The sequence below is a fragment of the Podarcis erhardii genome (genome assembly GCF_964252035.2).
Source record: "Podarcis erhardii genome assembly, chromosome: 2".
Taxonomy (NCBI): Eukaryota; Metazoa; Chordata; class Lepidosauria; order Squamata; family Lacertidae; genus Podarcis; species Podarcis erhardii.
In genome coordinates, this window is record NC_138498.1 from 121,982,639 (window position 1) to 122,001,417 (window position 18,779).

At 44.4% G+C, this 18,779-nt stretch overlaps 2 protein-coding genes across 2 annotated transcripts in view; both read left to right on the forward strand.

Annotated features, from left to right (window-relative positions):
• Nucleotides 1-18,779, forward strand: part of LOC309335224 (vomeronasal type-2 receptor 26-like) — a gene marked incomplete at its 5' end in the record, with an annotated part of 182,495 nt that overhangs the window by 73,827 nt on the left and 89,889 nt on the right. The window lies entirely within an intron of this gene.
• LOC309336492 (alpha-2-macroglobulin-like) overlaps nucleotides 1-18,779 on the forward strand; it is a 65,095-nt gene that overhangs the window by 27,610 nt on the left and 18,706 nt on the right. Inside the window, exons 19-25 of the mRNA XM_081852286.1 lie at nucleotides 1,417-1,702; nucleotides 4,738-4,861; nucleotides 7,822-7,931; nucleotides 14,403-14,454; nucleotides 15,238-15,324; nucleotides 16,822-16,998; nucleotides 18,583-18,667. Coding sequence (XP_081708412.1) covers nucleotides 1,417-1,702; nucleotides 4,738-4,861; nucleotides 7,822-7,931; nucleotides 14,403-14,454; nucleotides 15,238-15,324; nucleotides 16,822-16,998; nucleotides 18,583-18,667 — 921 coding nt within the window. The remainder of the gene's footprint in view (nucleotides 1-1,416; nucleotides 1,703-4,737; nucleotides 4,862-7,821; nucleotides 7,932-14,402; nucleotides 14,455-15,237; nucleotides 15,325-16,821; nucleotides 16,999-18,582; nucleotides 18,668-18,779) is intronic.

The window sequence follows — 18,779 nt, forward strand, 5'->3', positions numbered from 1 at the left end:
GGCTCCGCTACTGTCGAAGGAACCGCCGCGAGCGGACTCAGCGGACGGTCAGGCACGGCGGTGGTCCGAGTCTGTGGAGAGCCAGGCAGACCCACCGAAACGGCTCGGCTTGGCTCCATGCCCTCAGTTTGTGAGGAAGATGTAGGTGGAGCCTCGCCTTCCATTTGCAACCGCTCTTTGAGCCTTGGGGAGAGATGGGGACAAATGATGTGGCAGAGGCCGTAGGAAAGAGGTTTTCAGGCCCTGTACCCGCAGGCCTCAGGAAGGTTCACAACATAAAAATCGAAATACAGAAACCCCCTCCCCAACACCTTTTAAAAGGGCATTGGATGTCAATCAGCTATTAGGCTAGTTCTTTAGCTACTAAGACACCATCAATATGTCAATCAGCCAAGAGGAATGCTTTTGCCTGGCTCTTGAAGGTGCATAATGAAGGTGCCAGCCGAATCTCCCTGGGGAGAGCATTCCGCAGACAGGGGGCCACTGCAGAACAGGCCCATTCCCATGTTGCCACCCTAGGGCATGCCTATTTTCACTGCAGGGTCATACCGCCCAACGTACTCGGGCTACCGCCTCCTTCCCCGAGCCCGGGAAGCGTTTGCCCAGCTTAGGGAAGGAGGGGTGATGCTCTGTCGGGGTCTGAGAGCCTCCTTCCCAAAGAAAAGGTGGTGGAACTGTGTTCTGGCAAATTCCACCAGAAAACCCCCCACTTCATATAGGTTCTCCATCAAAGCATATACAGTGGTATCTCTGGATGCAAATGGGATCCGTTCCAGAACCCCGTTCGCATCCTGAGCAGAACGCAACCCGCGTCGGCGGGTCGTGATTTGCCACTTCTGCGCATGCGCATGACGTCATTTTGAGCGTCTGCGCATGCGTGAGTGGTGAAACCCGGAAGTAACCCATTCCATTACTTCCGGGTCGCCACGGAACGCAACCTGAAAATGCTCAACCTGAAGCTACTTTAACCCAAGGTATGACTGTACAGTGGTGGCTCGCAAGACGAAATTAATCCGTTCCGCGAGTCTCTTCGTCTTGTGGTTTTCTCGTCTTGCGAAGCACAGCTATTAGCGGCTTAGCGGCTTAGCAGCTATTAACGGCTTAACGGCTTAGCGGCTTTAGCGAAGCAAGCCCATAGAGAAATTCGTCTTGCAGAATGACTCAAAAAAAGGAAAACTCTTTCGTCTTGCGCGTTTTTCGTCTTGCGAGGCATTCATCTTGCGGGGCACCACTGTACTATAATTCCCACTACATTAGTCTGACACGGTACCCCCAACAGCACCCTGGGTCTCTTGCAGCAGTAAACCCCTCCAGGGAGGCTACTGAGGGCTCCCACTCACCCCAACTGCTTGCTGAAAGGTGCTGTGGTGATCCACACTAACTCCCCCTTCTCTTTTGTTCACCTGTGTCCTTCAGCGGCGATTACTCAGGCACAGGGGACTTCTTTGGTCGCTCAGAGAAAGAAGGTGGCATCGTTCCAGGAGAAGTGATTATGCCTGTGACCATACCGGACACCATCACGGAATGGCAAGTGGGAGCTTTCTGCTTGTCGTCAGACCACGGCATTGGCATTGCCCCGGCCGCCACCGTCAACGCCTTCCAGTTGTTCTTCACTGAGGTCACCCTGCCCTACTCTGTGGTGAGGGGTGAAGCATTCATGATGAAGGCCACTGCCTTCTCCTACCAGAAAAACATGATGAAGGTGAGGAATGCCCAAACTTGTCTCCTGATTTCGGGGGGGGGGACCCTCTTTCCTCTCTCCTTGACATAGGATTGGGATCTTGTGGGCATAGAATATATAATAATAATTGTGGTTGTTGTAATCTGGGGGTTTTTTTTTGTAAAAAATATACATTTATTTAATTTTTCTAACAACAACAACCACAATTATTATTATTTATGTATACCCCACCCATCTGGCTGGGCTTCCCCAGCCACTCTGGGCGGCTTCCAACAAAATATTAAAATACAGTAGTCTGTTAAACATTAAAAGCTTCCCTAAAGAGGGCTGCCTTCAGATGTCTTCTAAAAGTCTGGTAGTTGTTGTTCTCTTTGACATCTGGTGGGAGGGCGTTCCACAGGGAGGGCGTCACTACCAAGAAGGCCCTCTGCCTGGTTCCCTGTAACTTGGCTTTTCACAGCGAGGAATCCGCCAGAAGGCCCTCGGCTCTGGACCTCAGTGTCCGGGCAGAACGATGGGGGTGGAGACGCTCCTTTACAAACAATCAACACGCAAACTAATAAAACAATTTCCATAAGTTCCCTTGGACTCACCCCTCCCCTTTGTGGGTCCTTATGTTAACTTTTTCTCTTGCATCTTCCCTGTTAATCCAGTTCTATTAAATCTCCGATAAAACCATAGTCCAGCGTTTGAGTGCAAATGTCATTCCAGTCCTCCTAATAATTTTGATTGCTTATAATGATTTTTTAGGTAAATTACGTATTTTCCCCTTTCCTTTTTGAAATTTTCATCTTCCTGATTCCTAATTCTTCCAATCAGTTTTGCCATTTCTGCATAGTCCATCAGTTTAATCTGCCATTCTTCTCTAGTAGGGACTGTGTCTTCTTTCCATCTCTGGGCTAATAGCGTCCAGGCAGGAGCATGAAAAGTCTCTTCCAGTCACTTGGAATATCGGCACCTACGATTCCTAAAAGAAAAGCTTCTGGTTTTTTAGGGAATGCTATTTTAAACATTTATTTTTTTAAAAAATCATTGTATATCATCCCCCAAAATTCTTTTACTACTTTACAAGTCCACCACATATGCTAGAAGGTGCCTTCTTTTTCCTTACATTTCCAGCACATAGGAATTAAATACCATCAGTACATCATTTTCATATAATTTTCTTTCAAAGAATAGCATGCTGTAAACTTTAAATCCCAATTCCATAACCTCTTCCATGCTGCTAATTGTATAGGTAAAGGTAAAGGTACCCCTGACCGTTAGGTCCAGTTGTGAATTACTCTGGGGTTGCGTACTTATCTCACTCTATAGGCTGAGGGAGCCGGCATTTGTCCGCAGACAGCTTCCAGGTCATGTGGCCAGCATGACTAAGCCGCTTCTGGTGAACCAGAGCAGCGCACAGAAACGCCTTTACCTTCCCGCCAGAGCAGTACCTATTTATCTACTTGCACTTTGACGTGCTTTTGAACTGTTAGGTTGGCAGGAGCTGGGACCAAGCAACGGGAGCTCACCCCGTCACTGGGATTTGAACTGCCGACCTTCTGATCGGCAAGCCCCAAGCTCTGTGGTTTAGACCACAGCGCCAACCACATCCCTAATTGTATATTATATCCAAAATCCCTCACCCAGTGTATCATTACTGATTTGACCTGTTCACCTTTCGTATGCCATTCTAATAATAATTTATACATTTTTGAAAGTAATTTAGTCTTATTTTCTATCAGCTCCTTTTTAAATTTAGAGGTTTCACTAAAGAAACCTTTCTTTTTGTCCATCTTAAATATATCATTAAGTTGATGGTATTGTAACCAATCAGGTAGTAATCCCCTCTTATATCTTCAAACCTCTTTTTAGTTTCAACTCATGATCTGCTTCCATTAATAGTTCTTTAAAAGATGCCCAGTCATTTCTCATGTTTATTTTCCACCCAGAGATATCGCCTTCAGTGGGGAAACCACCATGGTCTTTTTTGTTCTAATAATTTTTTTTTATTTCCCCATTACTTCATAAACCACTTTCTTTACTACATGGTTTAGTAAATCTCTATGTACTTTAACCTTCTCGTACCACAGATACGCATGCCAGCCAAATCTGTTATATTGGGCTAGTCTGGTGTGAGAGAGTGAGAGAATTTGTTAAGAGGAGTCAGTCAAACAGTTGAGATACAGTGGTGCCCCGCAAGACGAATGCTTCGCAAGCCGGAAAACTCGCTAGACGAAAGAGTTTTCCGTTTTGGAGGTGCTTTGCAAAACGAATTTCCTATGGGCTTGCTTCGCAAGACGAAAATGTCTTGCGAGTTCCTACGGGGTTTTTCCCCTTCCCCCCCTTTTTCTAAGCCGCTAAGCCGCTTATCTGCTTATCCGCTAAGCCGATAAGCTGCTAAAAGCCGCTAATAGCGCTAATCCACTAAGCCATCAATGGGCTTGCTTCGCAAGACAAAAAAACCGCTAGACGAAGAGACTCGCGGAACGGATTCTTTTCGTCTTGCGAGGCACCACTGTAATCAGTCAGAAGGTATTAGGAAGGTATAGGCCGGTAAAGAAACAAAAGTTAAGATACTATCTGAGAAACCATAAACTTGTTAATGTTTGTAAAATAAACTTGTTTTTTGGTTCACTTTCAACAACTGACTGGACTCAGTGTTTTACCAGAGAGTAACTGGTTGGTGGCAGCGGGGAAGCGAACACAGTGGTGACACAGGGATCAATAGACCATTAAACGTCCAGGGACCCTATGTGATCGCCACAATGACCTTCAAGATCTAAAACACAGAGGTGTGTCTGCCTCCTTCATTGTACAGCTTTTGAAGTACAGCGAAGATGCAGGCTCCTGGGCAGCTTTTAGGACCCACCTTGTTTTTATGGCTCTAAGTGGTTTCAAATTGTTTCCTAATATCATTTTTAATGCTGTAATCCACTCTGAGACCTTATGGGTCATCTGACACCTCTCATGGCTTTCCGAGTGTCAACTTGATCTCTTCCTGCTCCTCCTTTGAATTCTGTTTGTGGTGTTCTGCTTCCTTCCCACTGTAACGTCTCTCTGTCCATGGACAGGTCACTATGTCTCTGGCTCCATCCCCTGACTTTGAGGCCATCCCTGTGGAGGAAGAGGCACCTTCTTGTCTGCCTGAAAATGGGAGGAAAACCATCTCCTGGTTGGTGACGCCCAAGTCTCTGGGTAAGCAGCAACACTTCACATCTTGGATTTGGTGGATGGGGTGATGGGGTGGTGGTGATGAGGGTGAGGGCGAGAGGAAGAGGAGCAAGCCTGTCCCATCCTCATCTGGTAGGAAGACCATCTTCTTGTCGGGATATCAAGCCCTTTATCAGACGAACTGGCAACAATCCTAGGCACCTGGCTTGATTCCCTGTTGACCTCCCTGGCTGCATTCCCCAGCAGGCGCAGGCAAGGTCTCGATCGGTGATTCTTCTCAAACGTGAGAAGAACACACCCCTCTTTCCTGCCCCCCCCCAGGCAGGGGAAAGAGATAGACAGAAACGTATTTACATGCCTTTATTTCTGTCTTTGCAGTGTTACAAAAAACATGACTGCTCTCTTCAAGCTCCAGCAGTCTAGTGACAAAAACTTCCTGGACAGGAACAAACGGAAGAGCTCATATTACACTCTGAGCTAATTCCGGTGCTTCGCACCGTGAATAGACTGCCCCTCTGATTCCCACGGGCAGTTCCAACATTCCCATCATGTTTACTTTTCAAGCTAGCACTTTGCAGCTTCATTGCATCCATATCGTAACACTTCCTTCACCTTGGATCAGGGATATAGGTGGATGGAGGGGACGTTATGCCTAAAGCAGAGTACAGTGGTACCTCGGGTGAAGAACTTAATTTGTTCCAGAGGTCCGTTCTTAACCTGAAAAAGTTCTTAACACTGAGGTCCAGTGCCAAGGGCCTTCTGGTGGTTCCCTCGCTGCGAGAAGTGAGGTTACAAAGAACCAGGCAGAGAGCCTTCTCAGTAGTGGTGCCCGCCCTGTGGAACGCCCTCCCAGAAGATGTCAAGGAAATAAACAAATATTTTACTTTTAAAAGACAACTGAAGGTGGCCCTGTTTAGGGAAGTTTTTAATGTCTGATGCTGTATTGTTTTTAACATTCAGTTGGAATCTGCCCAGAGTCAGTGGGGAAGCACAGCCAGATGGGTGGGGTATAAACAGATTATTATTATTATTATTATTATTATTATTATTATTATTATTACTACTACTACTACTACTACTACCACTACCTGAGGCGTGCTTTCACTAATGAGTTTGTAACCCAAAGCATCTGTATCCCAAAGCGTCTGTAACCCAAGGTCCCACTGTAATAATAATAATAATTTATTTATTTATACATACATACATACATACATACCCCGCCCATCTGGCTGAGTTTCCCCAGTCACTCTGGGCTGCCTTCAAATGTCTTCTAAAATTCAGATAGTTGTTTATTTCCTTGACATCTGACAGGAGGGCTTTCCACAGGGCGGGTGCCACCACTGAGAAGGCCCTCTGCCTGGTCCCTGTAACCTCACATCTCGCAGGGAGAGAACCGCCAGAAGGCCCTCGGCGCTGGACCTCAGTGTCCGGGCTGGACGATGGGGATATACTGGGTCAAGGCTGCTTAGGGCTTTAAAGGTCATCACCAACACTTTGAATTGTGCTCAGAAACATACTGGGAGCCAATGTAGGTCTTTCAGGACCGGTGTTATGTGGTCTCGGCAGCCACTCCTAGTCGCCAATCTAGCTGTTGCATTCTGGATTATTTGTAGTTTTTGAGTCACCTTCAAAGGTAGCCCCACGTAGAGTGCATTGCAGTGGTCCAAGCGGGATATAACCAGAATATGCACCACTCTGGCGAGACAGTCTGCAGGCAGGTAGGGTCTCAGCCTGTGTATCAGATGGAGCTGGTAGACAGCTGCCCTGGGCACAGAATGGACCTGTGCCTCCATGGCTAGCTGTGAGTCCAAAATGACTCCCAGGCTGCACACCTGCTCCTTCAGGGACACAGTTGCCCCATTCAGGACCAGGTAGTCCTCCACATCCACCCGCCCCCTGTCCCCCCAAAACAGTACTTCTGTCTTGTCAGGATTAATCCTCAAAATGTTAGCTGCCATCCATCCTTGAGGTATAATCCACAAGCCACACAGTGTTCTCAGGCCACTCTTATGCAAGGGGACAGGGCTTAGGGACACCCTGGAGGCTGCCTGGTTGGTGGTGACCCATAACAGGGTCTTTTCAGGGGTTGCCCTCCACAACTGGTGCTCCTGTCGCCATCATTATTAACTTTCAGGAGACATTTGAAAACATTCATGTTTACCCAAGCATTTGATGGTTGATGAATACTGTTGAAAGCTGATTTAGGATTGTAATATTATTATTATTATTATTATTATTATTATTATTATTATGCCTTTTCCCCTGACAGGGACTCAAGGAGACATACAGATAAAACAGAAACAGCTAAAAAATAGGAGAAAAATCCAATAATTAAAAAACAATTAAACATTAATGGAATTAAAACACTATTACATATATAAAAGGTAAAGGTACCCCTGACCATTAGGTCCAGTCGTGGCCGACTCTGGGGTTGCGGCGCTCATCTCGCTTTATTGGCCGAGGGAGCCGGCGTACAGCTTCCAGGTCATGTGGCCAGCATGACTAAGCATCTTCTGGCAAACCAGAGCAGTGCACGGAAACACCATTTACCTTCCCGCCAGAGTGGTACCTATTTATTTACTTGCACTTTGACGTGCTTTTGAACTGCTAGGTTGGCAGGAGCAGGGACTGAAGAATGGGAGCTCACCCCGTCGTGGGAATTCGAACCGCCAACCTTCTGATCGGCAAGTCCTAGGCTCTGTGGTTTAACCCACAGTGCCACCCACGTCCCTCATTACATATATAAAACATTCATAATACATATGGATAATAACAATTAAAAAAACACAAGTCCAGCCCATTCGTTAAAAACAGTGTTGGTATCAGGAAGTCTTCAATAGTTGCGTAGGAATATTTTAAGACAGCTGATGCTAAATAGCTCCATAAATGGCTTGAGGAGAAGAAAAGGCGAGAGAGAGAGAGAGAGAGAGAGAGAGAGAGAGAGAGAAATGGGCAGGATGACAAGATGTACATTTTCGTTCTAGGGGAAGTGAACTTCACAGTCAGTGCCAAGGCCCAGCCCTGTGGGAATGCAATAGAGGTGGCGAATATCCAAGAACAGCAGGACACTGTGATCAAATCCGTTTTAGTGGAGGTAGGAGAGTTGCTTTAATCTCGGTGATGGTGGGGGCTTGCATGCATGTAATTGCACATATTTATGCTGGGAAAACGACACCTTAAAGATGGCAAAGTCCTGCCTCAGGAGGTTACCCTCCATGTCTTCCATGAGCACATGTGGGCTTTCCCTGGAGGTTTTTAAACAGAGGATGGATGGCCATCTGCCATGGATGCTTGCTGGGGGTTGGACTAGAAGAAGTCAGTGCTATTTTTCCAGAAAAAGAGGTAGAAGAAGAAGAAGAGTTTGGATTTGATATCCCGCTTTATCACTACCTGAAGGAGTCTCAAAGCGGCTAACATTCTCCTTTCCCTTCCTCTCCCACAACAAAAACTCTGTGAGGTGAGTGGGGCTGAGAGACTTCAAAGAAGCATGACTGGCCCAAGGTCACCCAGCAGCTGCATGTGGAGGAGCGGAGACGCGAACCCGGTTCCCCAGATTACGAGTCCACCGCTCTTAACCACTACACCACACTGGTTCTGAGGACTAGATCAGCCTCAGAGTCCCTTCCAACTCTACAATTCTGTGATTGTATGATCGTACAGCCAAGGACTTGAGCAATGATGGTTGCAACCTCCTTTTGAAGCTTAAGGCAGTACAGTGTTCAACTAAAGAGTTGCACAGGTGCAATGGGAATGTCATTAGTGCAATGAGATTCTCCCTTCCCCTCTTCTGCTCCATCCCCAAATCTGCTCTGGGGGGATTTAGCAGGCACACTGGGAGAGGAGAGGGGAAGAATATTATATCGCACAAAGAGAAATCCTTGTGCAGATGGATCATTGAAAATAACCCTTAAGTTGAATGGATTATACCCAACTAACTCCTAATTAGAGAAAACCTATTACAGTTAATGAACACAGGTTTGGTCATGTCCATTAACTTCAGTGGGCCCTGGCCACATTCACACCATACATTTAAAATGCTACGATGCCACTTTATACAGCTCCAAATAATTAGAAGAGCTGTAGCTGGTTAGGCTGAGAGAATGCTGAGACCCCTATCCCCTTTGCAGAGCTACAATTCCCATTGTGGTTTAATAATCAATTCCTTTTCCTAGGAGAGTCTGGGAATTGTAACTTTGTAAGGGGAGTACGGTGGTGCCTCGCAAGACGAAATTAATCCGTTCCGCGAGTCTCTTTGTCTAGCGGTTTTTTCGTCTTGCGAAGCACGCCTATTAGCGGCTTAGCGGCTAAGTGGCTATTAGCGGCTTAGCGGCTTAGAAAAAGGGGGGGAAAGGGAAAAAACTCGCAAGACTCGCAAGACGTTTTCGTCTTGTGAAGCAAGCCCATAGGGAAATTCGTCTTGCGAAGCACCTCAAAAGAGGGAAAACTCTTTCGTCTAGCGAGTTTTTTGTCTTGCGAGGCATTCGTCTTGCGGGGCAACACTGTAGTCTTTGTCCATGGAGTTTTCTTGGCAGGGATACTGGAGTGGCTTGCCGGTTCCTGCTCCAGCTGGATCACGTTTGGTCAAAACTCTCCACTATGACCTGTCCATCTTGGGTGACCCTGCACGGCATAGCTCATAGCTTCTCTGAATTATTCAAGCTCCTTCGCCACGGCAAGGCAGTGATCCATGAAGCAGGATATTAAAAAGCAGAGACATCACCTTGACAACAAAGGTCTGTATAGTTAAAGCCATGGTTTTCCCAGTAGTAATGTATGGAAGTGAGAGCTGGACCATAAAGAAGGCTGATCGCCGATGAATTGATGCTTTTGACTGAATAAGATACCACCCCCTGAAAAATAACCAGATTTATTCAGGATGTCTCTGCAACTTTTGAGCTGGAACATTAATGGCTGCAACATCCCGGAAAAAAGGAGGAAAATTTTTCATATATTAAAAAAAGAACAATTGGATATTATCTGCTTACAAGAAACACATGTGACTAGGCTCCATAGAAAGGTGTTAATAAACAAAAGACTTGGTCAAGAATTCATATCTTCGGACAGAGTAAAGAAGCGAGGAGTGGTGATATATGCAAAAGAGAGCCTGTCACCTAAATTCTTATTCAAAGACGAACATGGAAGAATATTAGGAATTGAGATACAATATCAAGGAGAAAAGATTTTGATATTAGGAATTTATGCACCAAATGACGGGAAATCGGAATTTTACAAGAAGTTGCATGAGATTATGCTGGACTATCTGGACTACAACAACATCATTATGATGGGAGATATGAATGGGGTCGTATCGACAAACATGGATAAGTCACAAAATCAAAATGTTACAAAAGACGGCAGACTGCCAAAGACCTTTTTTGAAATGGCAGACAATATGGACTGGATTGACATTTGGAGAACTAAGAACCCCCTGGGAAGAGAGGGAACATTCTTCTCTGAAGCCCAACTGACTTGGACAAGAATCGACCAAATATGGATATCTAGAGGTCTGGCACCCAAGGTCAGAAAAGTGGAAATCTGCCCAAAGACCTGCTCCGACCATAATGCGCTGAAGATGGATATGACATTTTTGCCAACCGGTTCCTTTAGATGGAAGATGAATGATAGCTTGTTTAGAGATCAGGAGATTGTCAAGAAGGCCCAAAAAACTCTAAAGGATTATTTTGAAATAAATATGAACACTACGGTGGAAAAAAGAACTATCTGGGACGCAAGCAAAGCTGTCATGAGGGGGTTCTTGATACAACAGAACACTGTAAAGAAAAGAACACAAAATGAAAGGAAGGATAAGATTTTGCAGAAAATCAAAGAATTGGAGAAGAAATTAAGATCAAATCCGAAGTCACAGCCGATTCTGAGAGAAATTAAACTGTATCAAGCTCAATACTCCAAATTGATAAACCAAGAAATAGAATGGAAGATTAAATTAATGAAACAAAAAACTTTTGAATCGGCAAACAAATGTGGGAAACTGCTAGCCTGGCAGTTGAAGAAGAGACAGAAACTAAATACAGTTACAAACCTAGAAATTGAAGGAAGAAATATCCAGAACCCCATGGAAATTAGAAAGTGCTTCCAGAGATACTTTAAAAAATTATACACTCAAGGGCCGCAAGATGAGGTTGAGATTAAACAATTTTTGGAAAGAAATGGACTAACAAAGTTGTCACAAAAAAACAGATTAATCCTGAACAACAAAATAACACAGCAAGAGATTGAACAAGCTATCCAGAACATGCAATTGGGCAAATCTCCAGGGCCAGACGGTCTGACCTCCAAGTATTATAAGACACTAAAAGACTATCTGATCCAACCATTGATGGAGGTCTGTAATGAAATTATGGAAGGGAAGAAGGCGCCGGAATCGTGGAAGGAAGCTTTTATCACATTGATACCAAAATCTGAAGCTGAAAAGACACAACTTAAAAACTACCGTCCCATCTCCCTTCTGAATGTGGATTACAAAATATTTGCAGACATTTTGGCAAGTAGATTTAAAAGAGTTCTTAATGAAGTAATTCATAAAGACCAGGCAGGCTTTCTCCCAGGCAGACATATGTTTGCAAATACTAGGAACATTATTGACGTTTTGGAACTTTTGCAAACAGATATAAATACAAAAGCAGTGTTAATTTTCATAGACGCGGAGAAGGCCTTTGACAATATTTCTTGGAAATTTATGAAGGGAAATTTGAATGAAATGGGAGTGGGACGGGGGTTTGAGAATGGGATTGACGCAATATATTCAGAACAAAAGGCTAAACTAATAGTTAACAATGTGGTCACAGAAGAGTTCAAAATTGAAAAAGGAACACGACAAGGCTGCCCGATTTCCCCTTTGTTATTTATTTCGGTTCTGGAGGTGCTCTTGAACTTGATCAGAGGGGACCGGTTGGTGGAAGGGATTCAGGTCGGAGCGAAACAATACAAATTGAAAGCTTTTGCAGATGACCTAGTTTTGACTCTGCAGGAGCCAGAATCTAGTACGAAAAGAGTATTACAACTGATACAGGATTTTGGTCGGGTGGCAGGATTTAAATTAAATAAACAGAAAACTAAAGTGTTGGGAAAAAATTTGACAGATACAGAGTCGGAAAGGTTTCAGAGAGAAACAGAACTAACTATGGTTAAAAAAGTAAAATACCTAGGGGTAAACATAACAGCAAAAAACCTGAGTCTATTTAAGGATAATTATGAAAAATGTTGGTCTGAAATTAAGAGAGACTTGGATAGTTGGACAAAATTGAAGCTTTCTTTGTTAGGCCGAATTGCTGCTATCAAGATGAATGTATTGCCAAAAATGTTGTTTTTGTTTCAAACATTACAGATCGTGGACAAAACGGAGTGCTTCCGGAAGTGGCAGAAAGATATATCCAGATTTGTCTGGCAGGGCAAAAAGCCCAGAATTAAGTTTAAGATATTAACAGATGCGAAAGAAAGAGGGGGCTTTGCCCTGCCAGACTTAAAGTTGTATTATGAAGCCGCAGCTTTTTGCTGGCTAAAAGACTGGCTACTTCTCGAAGACACTGACGTGTTGGACTTGGAAGGTTTTAACAATGCTTTTGGTTGGCATGCATACCTATGGTATGACAAAGTTAAGATCAATAAGGCCTTTAAGAACCATATTGTCAGGAAAGCAGTGTTTAATGTCTGGACAAAATACAAAGACTTACTGGAAAATAAAACTCCAAGGTGGCTCTCACCTCTGGAGGCTAAGGCCCTAAAAAGACCCAATATGGAGGCTAAATGGCCAAAATATTGGGAAATATTAGAAAAAGATGGAGACAATTGGAAATTGCAGAGTTTAGAGAAAATGAAGGATAAGGTGCGAGACTGGTTACATTATGCTCAGATTAAAGAAGTTTTTAAAAATGATAAAAAGTTAGGGTTCCAGGTGGAGAAATCGAAGTTAGAAACTGAATTGTTAGAACCAAAGACTAAGGTATTATCTAGAATGTATAACTTGCTGTTAAAATGGAATACACAAGACGAAATGGTCAAATCGGTTATGATAAAATGGGCACAGGACATTGGGCATAACATTATGTTTGAGGACTGGGAAAGGTTGTGGACCACTGGGCTGAACTTCACCGCATGTAATGCTCTGAAGGAAAATGTAATGAAAATGATATATAGATGGTACATGACCCCAGTTAAACTTGCCAAAATATACCATTCGTCTGATAATAAATGTTGGAAATGTAAAGAAAACGAAGGAACATTCTTTCACCTCTGGTGGACATGCCCTAAGGTGAAGGTCTTCTGGGAAATGATATATAATGAGCTGAAAAAGGTATTTAAGTATACCTTCACTAAGAAACCAGAGGCCTTCCTTCTGGGTATTGTCGGCCAGAAGGTGTTAAAGAAGGACCGAACATTCTTTATGTATGCAACAACGGCAGCAAGGATACTCATCGCAAAAAACTGGAAAACTCAAGATCTACCCACACTGGAAGAGTGGCAGATGCAACTGATGGACTATATGCAACTGGCCGAGATGACAGGCAGAATCCGTAACCTGGGAGAAGAGAAGATGGAGGAAGACTGGGAGAAATTCAAGAAGTATCTACAAAAACATTGTAATTTGGTTGAATGCTAAGAAGGATGCTAGATTATAAAAAACTGGCCACCACTAAATTAGATTTGAAATTTGATGATAAGTGAGACTAAAGAAAATATAAAATTTTTTGGAAGAAGTGCTAGATTATATTTGAATGAGTGGACATGAGATTGTAAACAAGTTGATAATTTGTTTGGAAAAAACTTTTAACGATGTAAATGGGAGCGGGAGACGTGAGGAAGTCCAAAGAAGTGATGAAATTATGTCTGTGATAGAAGTAAGACTGTTTATTATTTGTGCATTTATATTTAAAAACTTTAATAAATATTTATAAAAAAAAAAAAAGAATTGATGCTTTTGAATTATGGTGCTGGAGGAGACTCTTGAGAGTCCCATGGACTGCAAGAAGATTAAACGTATCCATTCTTAAGGAAATCAGCCCTGGGTGCTCACTGGAAGGACAGATCGTGAAGCTGAGGCTCCAATACTTTGGCCACCTCATCAGAAGAGAAGACTCCCTGGAAAAGACCCTGATGTTAGGAAAGATGGAGGGCACAAGGAGAAGGGGACGACAGAGGACAAGATGGTTGGACAGTGTTCTCAAAGCTACCAGCATGAGTTTGACCAAACTGCGGGAGGCAGTGGAAGACAGGAGTGCCTGGTGTGCTCTGGTCCATGGGGTCACGAAGAGTCGGACACGACTAAACGACTTAACAACAACAAGGGGAGTAGAACTCCTCACAACTCTCAGCAGAGTCCCTAACAACCTATAGTTTCTGGTATCCTTTGGGTGAAGCCATGACTCTTTAAAGGTTCATGATGTATGGTGTAGATGGGGCCTGTCCCCTACCCCCCTCACACAATGCATTCATTTATTCTTCAAATTTAGATCTTATTTCCTTCTCAAGGTAGGCATTAACTATTTTTGTTATCTCCTCAGAGTCTCTCGTTCTAACCTTTCCCCTTTCCCATTCTGTCTCCACAAAGCCTGAAGGGATTGAGAAAGACGTGGTCTTCAGTAGCCTCTTGTGTCCAGCTGGTAAGTACCTGGTGGTAGGGCCTTCTGCAGAAAGCTCACACTATTGGTGAGATGACAATGGCAAAGCTGTTGCAGATATTAATACTGTGACTCCTTTTGGAAGAAATCAGAGTCCAGGCCCATAAGAACATTTTTAAATTTTTTACTTTCCGAAATCTTCAGAAACAGATCATAAGCATAAAAAAATACAACCCAAATATCCATACAATGTCTTGTGCTGTCCAGCACAGGTTCTGCATCTTACAAAATATACAATAATTCAAACAGACCTAGAAGCAGAGGTCTTTCTCTTCCCACAGCATCCATTTTTTGCCTGGAGCTGTTTTTCTCTGTCAGAGAGGGATTTTTACACATCCTTACTTCACAAAGCCTTGAGAGAAAAGACACAAAGGAAACTCCCTTCAAAACGGAGGTTTGCAATCCAATACCTTCATCACATGATCTAAGGTTACAACACACACATGTTAGCTACCAGAGAACAACAATCAGTTAGCTAATTATCTACTCAGCAAGAGCTCAGAGTGCTCTCCTTGGCTTTAATAGAGCCCTATGGAAAATCTCCATGTTAAACCTTCAGCGATATACATTTAGCCATTTTTCATTTCTGTGTCAATTAAACCAATTATACTCCACACGGCCTTCTATCCCAATCAGCTGGATACTTCATTGAAGAGGAAGGAGCTGGAGCATTTGTAAGGAGCATTTCATGGTCTTTCAGAAGCTGCCCATGAGATTGATGGGCAAAGGCATGATCAAGACTCTCTCTTTCTCTCCTGCTTGCAGAAAAGTCACAATCATCAGCACCTATAGCTTTAGCGCTGCCAGCCAATGTGGTGGAGGGCTCAGCCAGGGCTTCAGTCTGTGCACTGGGTAAGTGGGGCAACCTTGGAGGGGCCCATGCTAGGGCTCCAGTTACTCTTGTAACCCCCCCCCCCAAAAAAAACAGGCCCAAGGAGGACTGAGCATGCTCAAAGGCTGTGTTACACTGAGGGTGCCTCTGTACTATTTTCTGGTGGGATTCAAACACTTACCTTCAGATTCAGGTTGCAGTGCAAATATAGGTGATTGGTAGGTCTCATGTGCAGCAAACCTAGTTCCCCAAAAGATCAGACTTATTTGCGATAAATAAAAGTGACGCACTGGAAAGCACGGGTTGACAACTGCTATGATGCAGCATAATCTAACCTCCCCGAAAACAAATCAGAACAAATGCTCGTTCAATGGCCAAGATCACCTAACCTCCCTGAAATCAAATCAACACCAACATGTTCAATGAAGAGACAGACTGGAGGCACCCTGAGTGTCTGTTAGGGTGGGTAGGCGGGTGGGAGAAATGGGGGGGGGGAGTGGTGGATGGTAAATGGAGTGGAGTGTCTTGAAAAGGGGCTTGCTGGAAGCCTGGATGGGAGCTCTCTCCACAATTCCACTTGCTAGTCAACAACAACAACAGCAACAATTTATTATTTGTACCCCGCCCATTTGGCTGGGTTTCGCCAGCCACTCTGGGTGGCTTCCAACAAAGATTAAAAATACATTAAAATGTCGCACATTAAAAACTTCCCTGAGCTGGTCTGCCTTCAGATGTCTTCTAAATGTCAGGTAGTTGTTTATCTTTCTGATGGGAGAGCGTTCCACAGGGCAGGTGCCCCTACTGAAAAGGCCCTCTGCCTGGTTCCCTGTAGCTTTGCTTCTTGCAAGTGAGGGAACCGCCAGAAGGCCCTTGGTGCTGGACCTCAGCGTCCGGGCAGAACGATGGGGGTGGAGACACTCCTTCAGGTAGACTGGGCTGAGGCCGTTTAGGGCTTTAAAGGTCAACACCAACACTTTGAATTGTGCTCAGAAACGTAGCTTTCTTCCCAATTCCAAACGGTGCCTGGATCTTCTGTCTCCTCTCCTTGCACGCCCAAGCACACCCCTGCCCTATGGACTGCCTGAATTCAATGAATAACGAGACACGGCAGTCAAATCAGGGCACAATTTTATTGACTACAGGTGTAAGAGGTTTGGTATAGGCACCCACTTCTGACCAGCCTACTGGAAGGACTTAAATTTGGGATGAACCATAAGTGAGGGAGTTCCTGACCTACATCGAGGAATAACCCTAGCCCCTGGGTTGCACCTGGGGAGTGCTGTGGCCCTAGTCCCCTTCTGGATGTCAAGAAAGAAGCATCTCTGGACGTCAAGAAAGAAGCATTTTTCAGAGGGGCAGGCAGAGGCTACAACCTCCAATCTGACCAAGACTTTGCCTACCCAATGCCTAAACTGCCACTCAAGCAAATGCTCACCAAAGCTCCAAAATGTGGCCTGATCTTTTTCTCTCTCTATCCCCCCCCCCTCTCTTTCTCTCCTTCTCGTACTGCATCCCAGGAGACATCATGGGAACAGCCATAGAGAACCTCCACCAGCTTCTCCAGCTGCCCTACGGCTGTGGGGAACAGAACATGGCCCGCTTTGTCCCCAACATCTACATCCTGCAGTACCTGAATAACACAGGGCAGCTGACGGAAGAGGTCAAGTCCAAGGCCATCGGATACTTAGTGGCTGGTGAGGAAGACTCGTAGCTCTGCGGGGAAAATTCTACTCTTGTCTTCATTTTGAGCTTTGGGGTGGGCAGGGAATGAAGTATCTGGCAGCTTCTGTCACTTTCTCATTTTCCCAATCTAAAATTCAGTTCTGTATGTTTTGCAACAATTTGCACTCTCTCGCTCTCGCTCATCCTTAAAAATTTGTCAGCGTTTTCATGTGGATGCCTCTAAATCAGCCTTTCTCAACCTGTGGGTCCCCAGATGTTGTTGAACTACAACTCCCATCTAGCAAGGCCAAAGCTCAGGGATGATGGGAGTTGTAGTCCAACAACATCTGGGGACCCACAGGTTGAGAACCGCTGCTCTAAATAATATACCTATAGGCAGTTTTGACTACTGCATGCATTTTTTTGCAAGCAATTTCCCTGAATACAATGCATTTTTTGTATGATGCTTTCACTAATAGCTTATTTTTATGCGCTCTCTCTCTCTCTCTCTCTCTCTCTCTCTCTGTCTTTCCCTGGCAGGACTCAAGGCAGCATTTTTATAATTAATTATATGATTAACAATTATATAGTAATTCTAGGAATTAAAATATAATGCATTTCTGCAAACATTGATTGGTGAACTGCATTCCAAAATTCAGATAAGTGCTAACTTTGAAGGGTTATTCATTCATTTATTTGAAGGGTTATTGTCAGGTGCAGGGAACTGGCTTTCTACCAGCTTTGGCAGCAGATAAGCAGAACAAAGGGAAAGGAGTCTTTTTACCAGTTAGAACTTTACTGATCACAGCGAGAGAACAAAAAATCCATTTCTTAGGAATGAAGGTGCTCCCAATTAAGGTTTCCACTCACTTCCTCCTTAGTCACCCATGTCACTACCACGTCTTGTAACCTGATCCCGCAACCACTGTGCTTTCTGTGCTGACACCTTATCTGCTCTTCTTGACCTTGGGCTGAGCAGATGAATGCTTTCCAGTGACAGTGAGTCTGTTAACTCCCTCCCTCCTGATTCTCCTCCTCCTAGCTGTTCCCCAGCCAGTACTTCCCAGCTTCTGCCTTCTGAAGTATGTCCCTCTGCAAACCACTGTTCCAAATCTATGCAGCCCTCCTCAGCACGGTCCCTGACAGTTATTCATTTATTTTTATATCCCACCTTTCCTCAAAGGAGCTCAAGGTGGTGTGCTTCCTCTTTCCTGCTTTGCCCTCCCAATAACCTTGCGAGGCAGGTGACTTAAAGAAAATGCAATCCATTGTGAAAATGTAGAGTACTGAAGATAATAAGACTGGAAGAAGAAAAAAGAAAAAACCCAAAACTAACAGCACCCATCCATTTTCAACTACAGCATTAGTTGTTTCATTTCTAGGGGCCAGATTCATCACGGGGGCTGTGAATTCAGGGCATCATTTGAAGTCAAATAAACGTAAAGGGGAATGAAAAAGAAAACCATGAAACCTGACCTTTCAAACAGTGTGCAAGACCTTTATTAAGCAATATGTTGCCTTGCCACTTCCTTCCCAACGAGACACCTCCGTTGAAGTTAGGGTGAGATGCAAAGGTATTCCGACAGATGAAATTAAAATTTCGCCTTCCATTTTAGGCTACCAGCAGCAGCTGAACTACAAGCACTCTGATGGCTCCTTCAGCACCTTTGGACAAAATAACTGGGAGCCAGGAAACACCTGGTGAGATTGACAGTGCCAGAGTCATAATTTCAGCGGTGTGTGTGTGTGTGTGTGTGTGTGTGTGTGGTGAGATTTGGCAGGATGTCTGAAAAGTTGCAGACCTGAAGGAGCG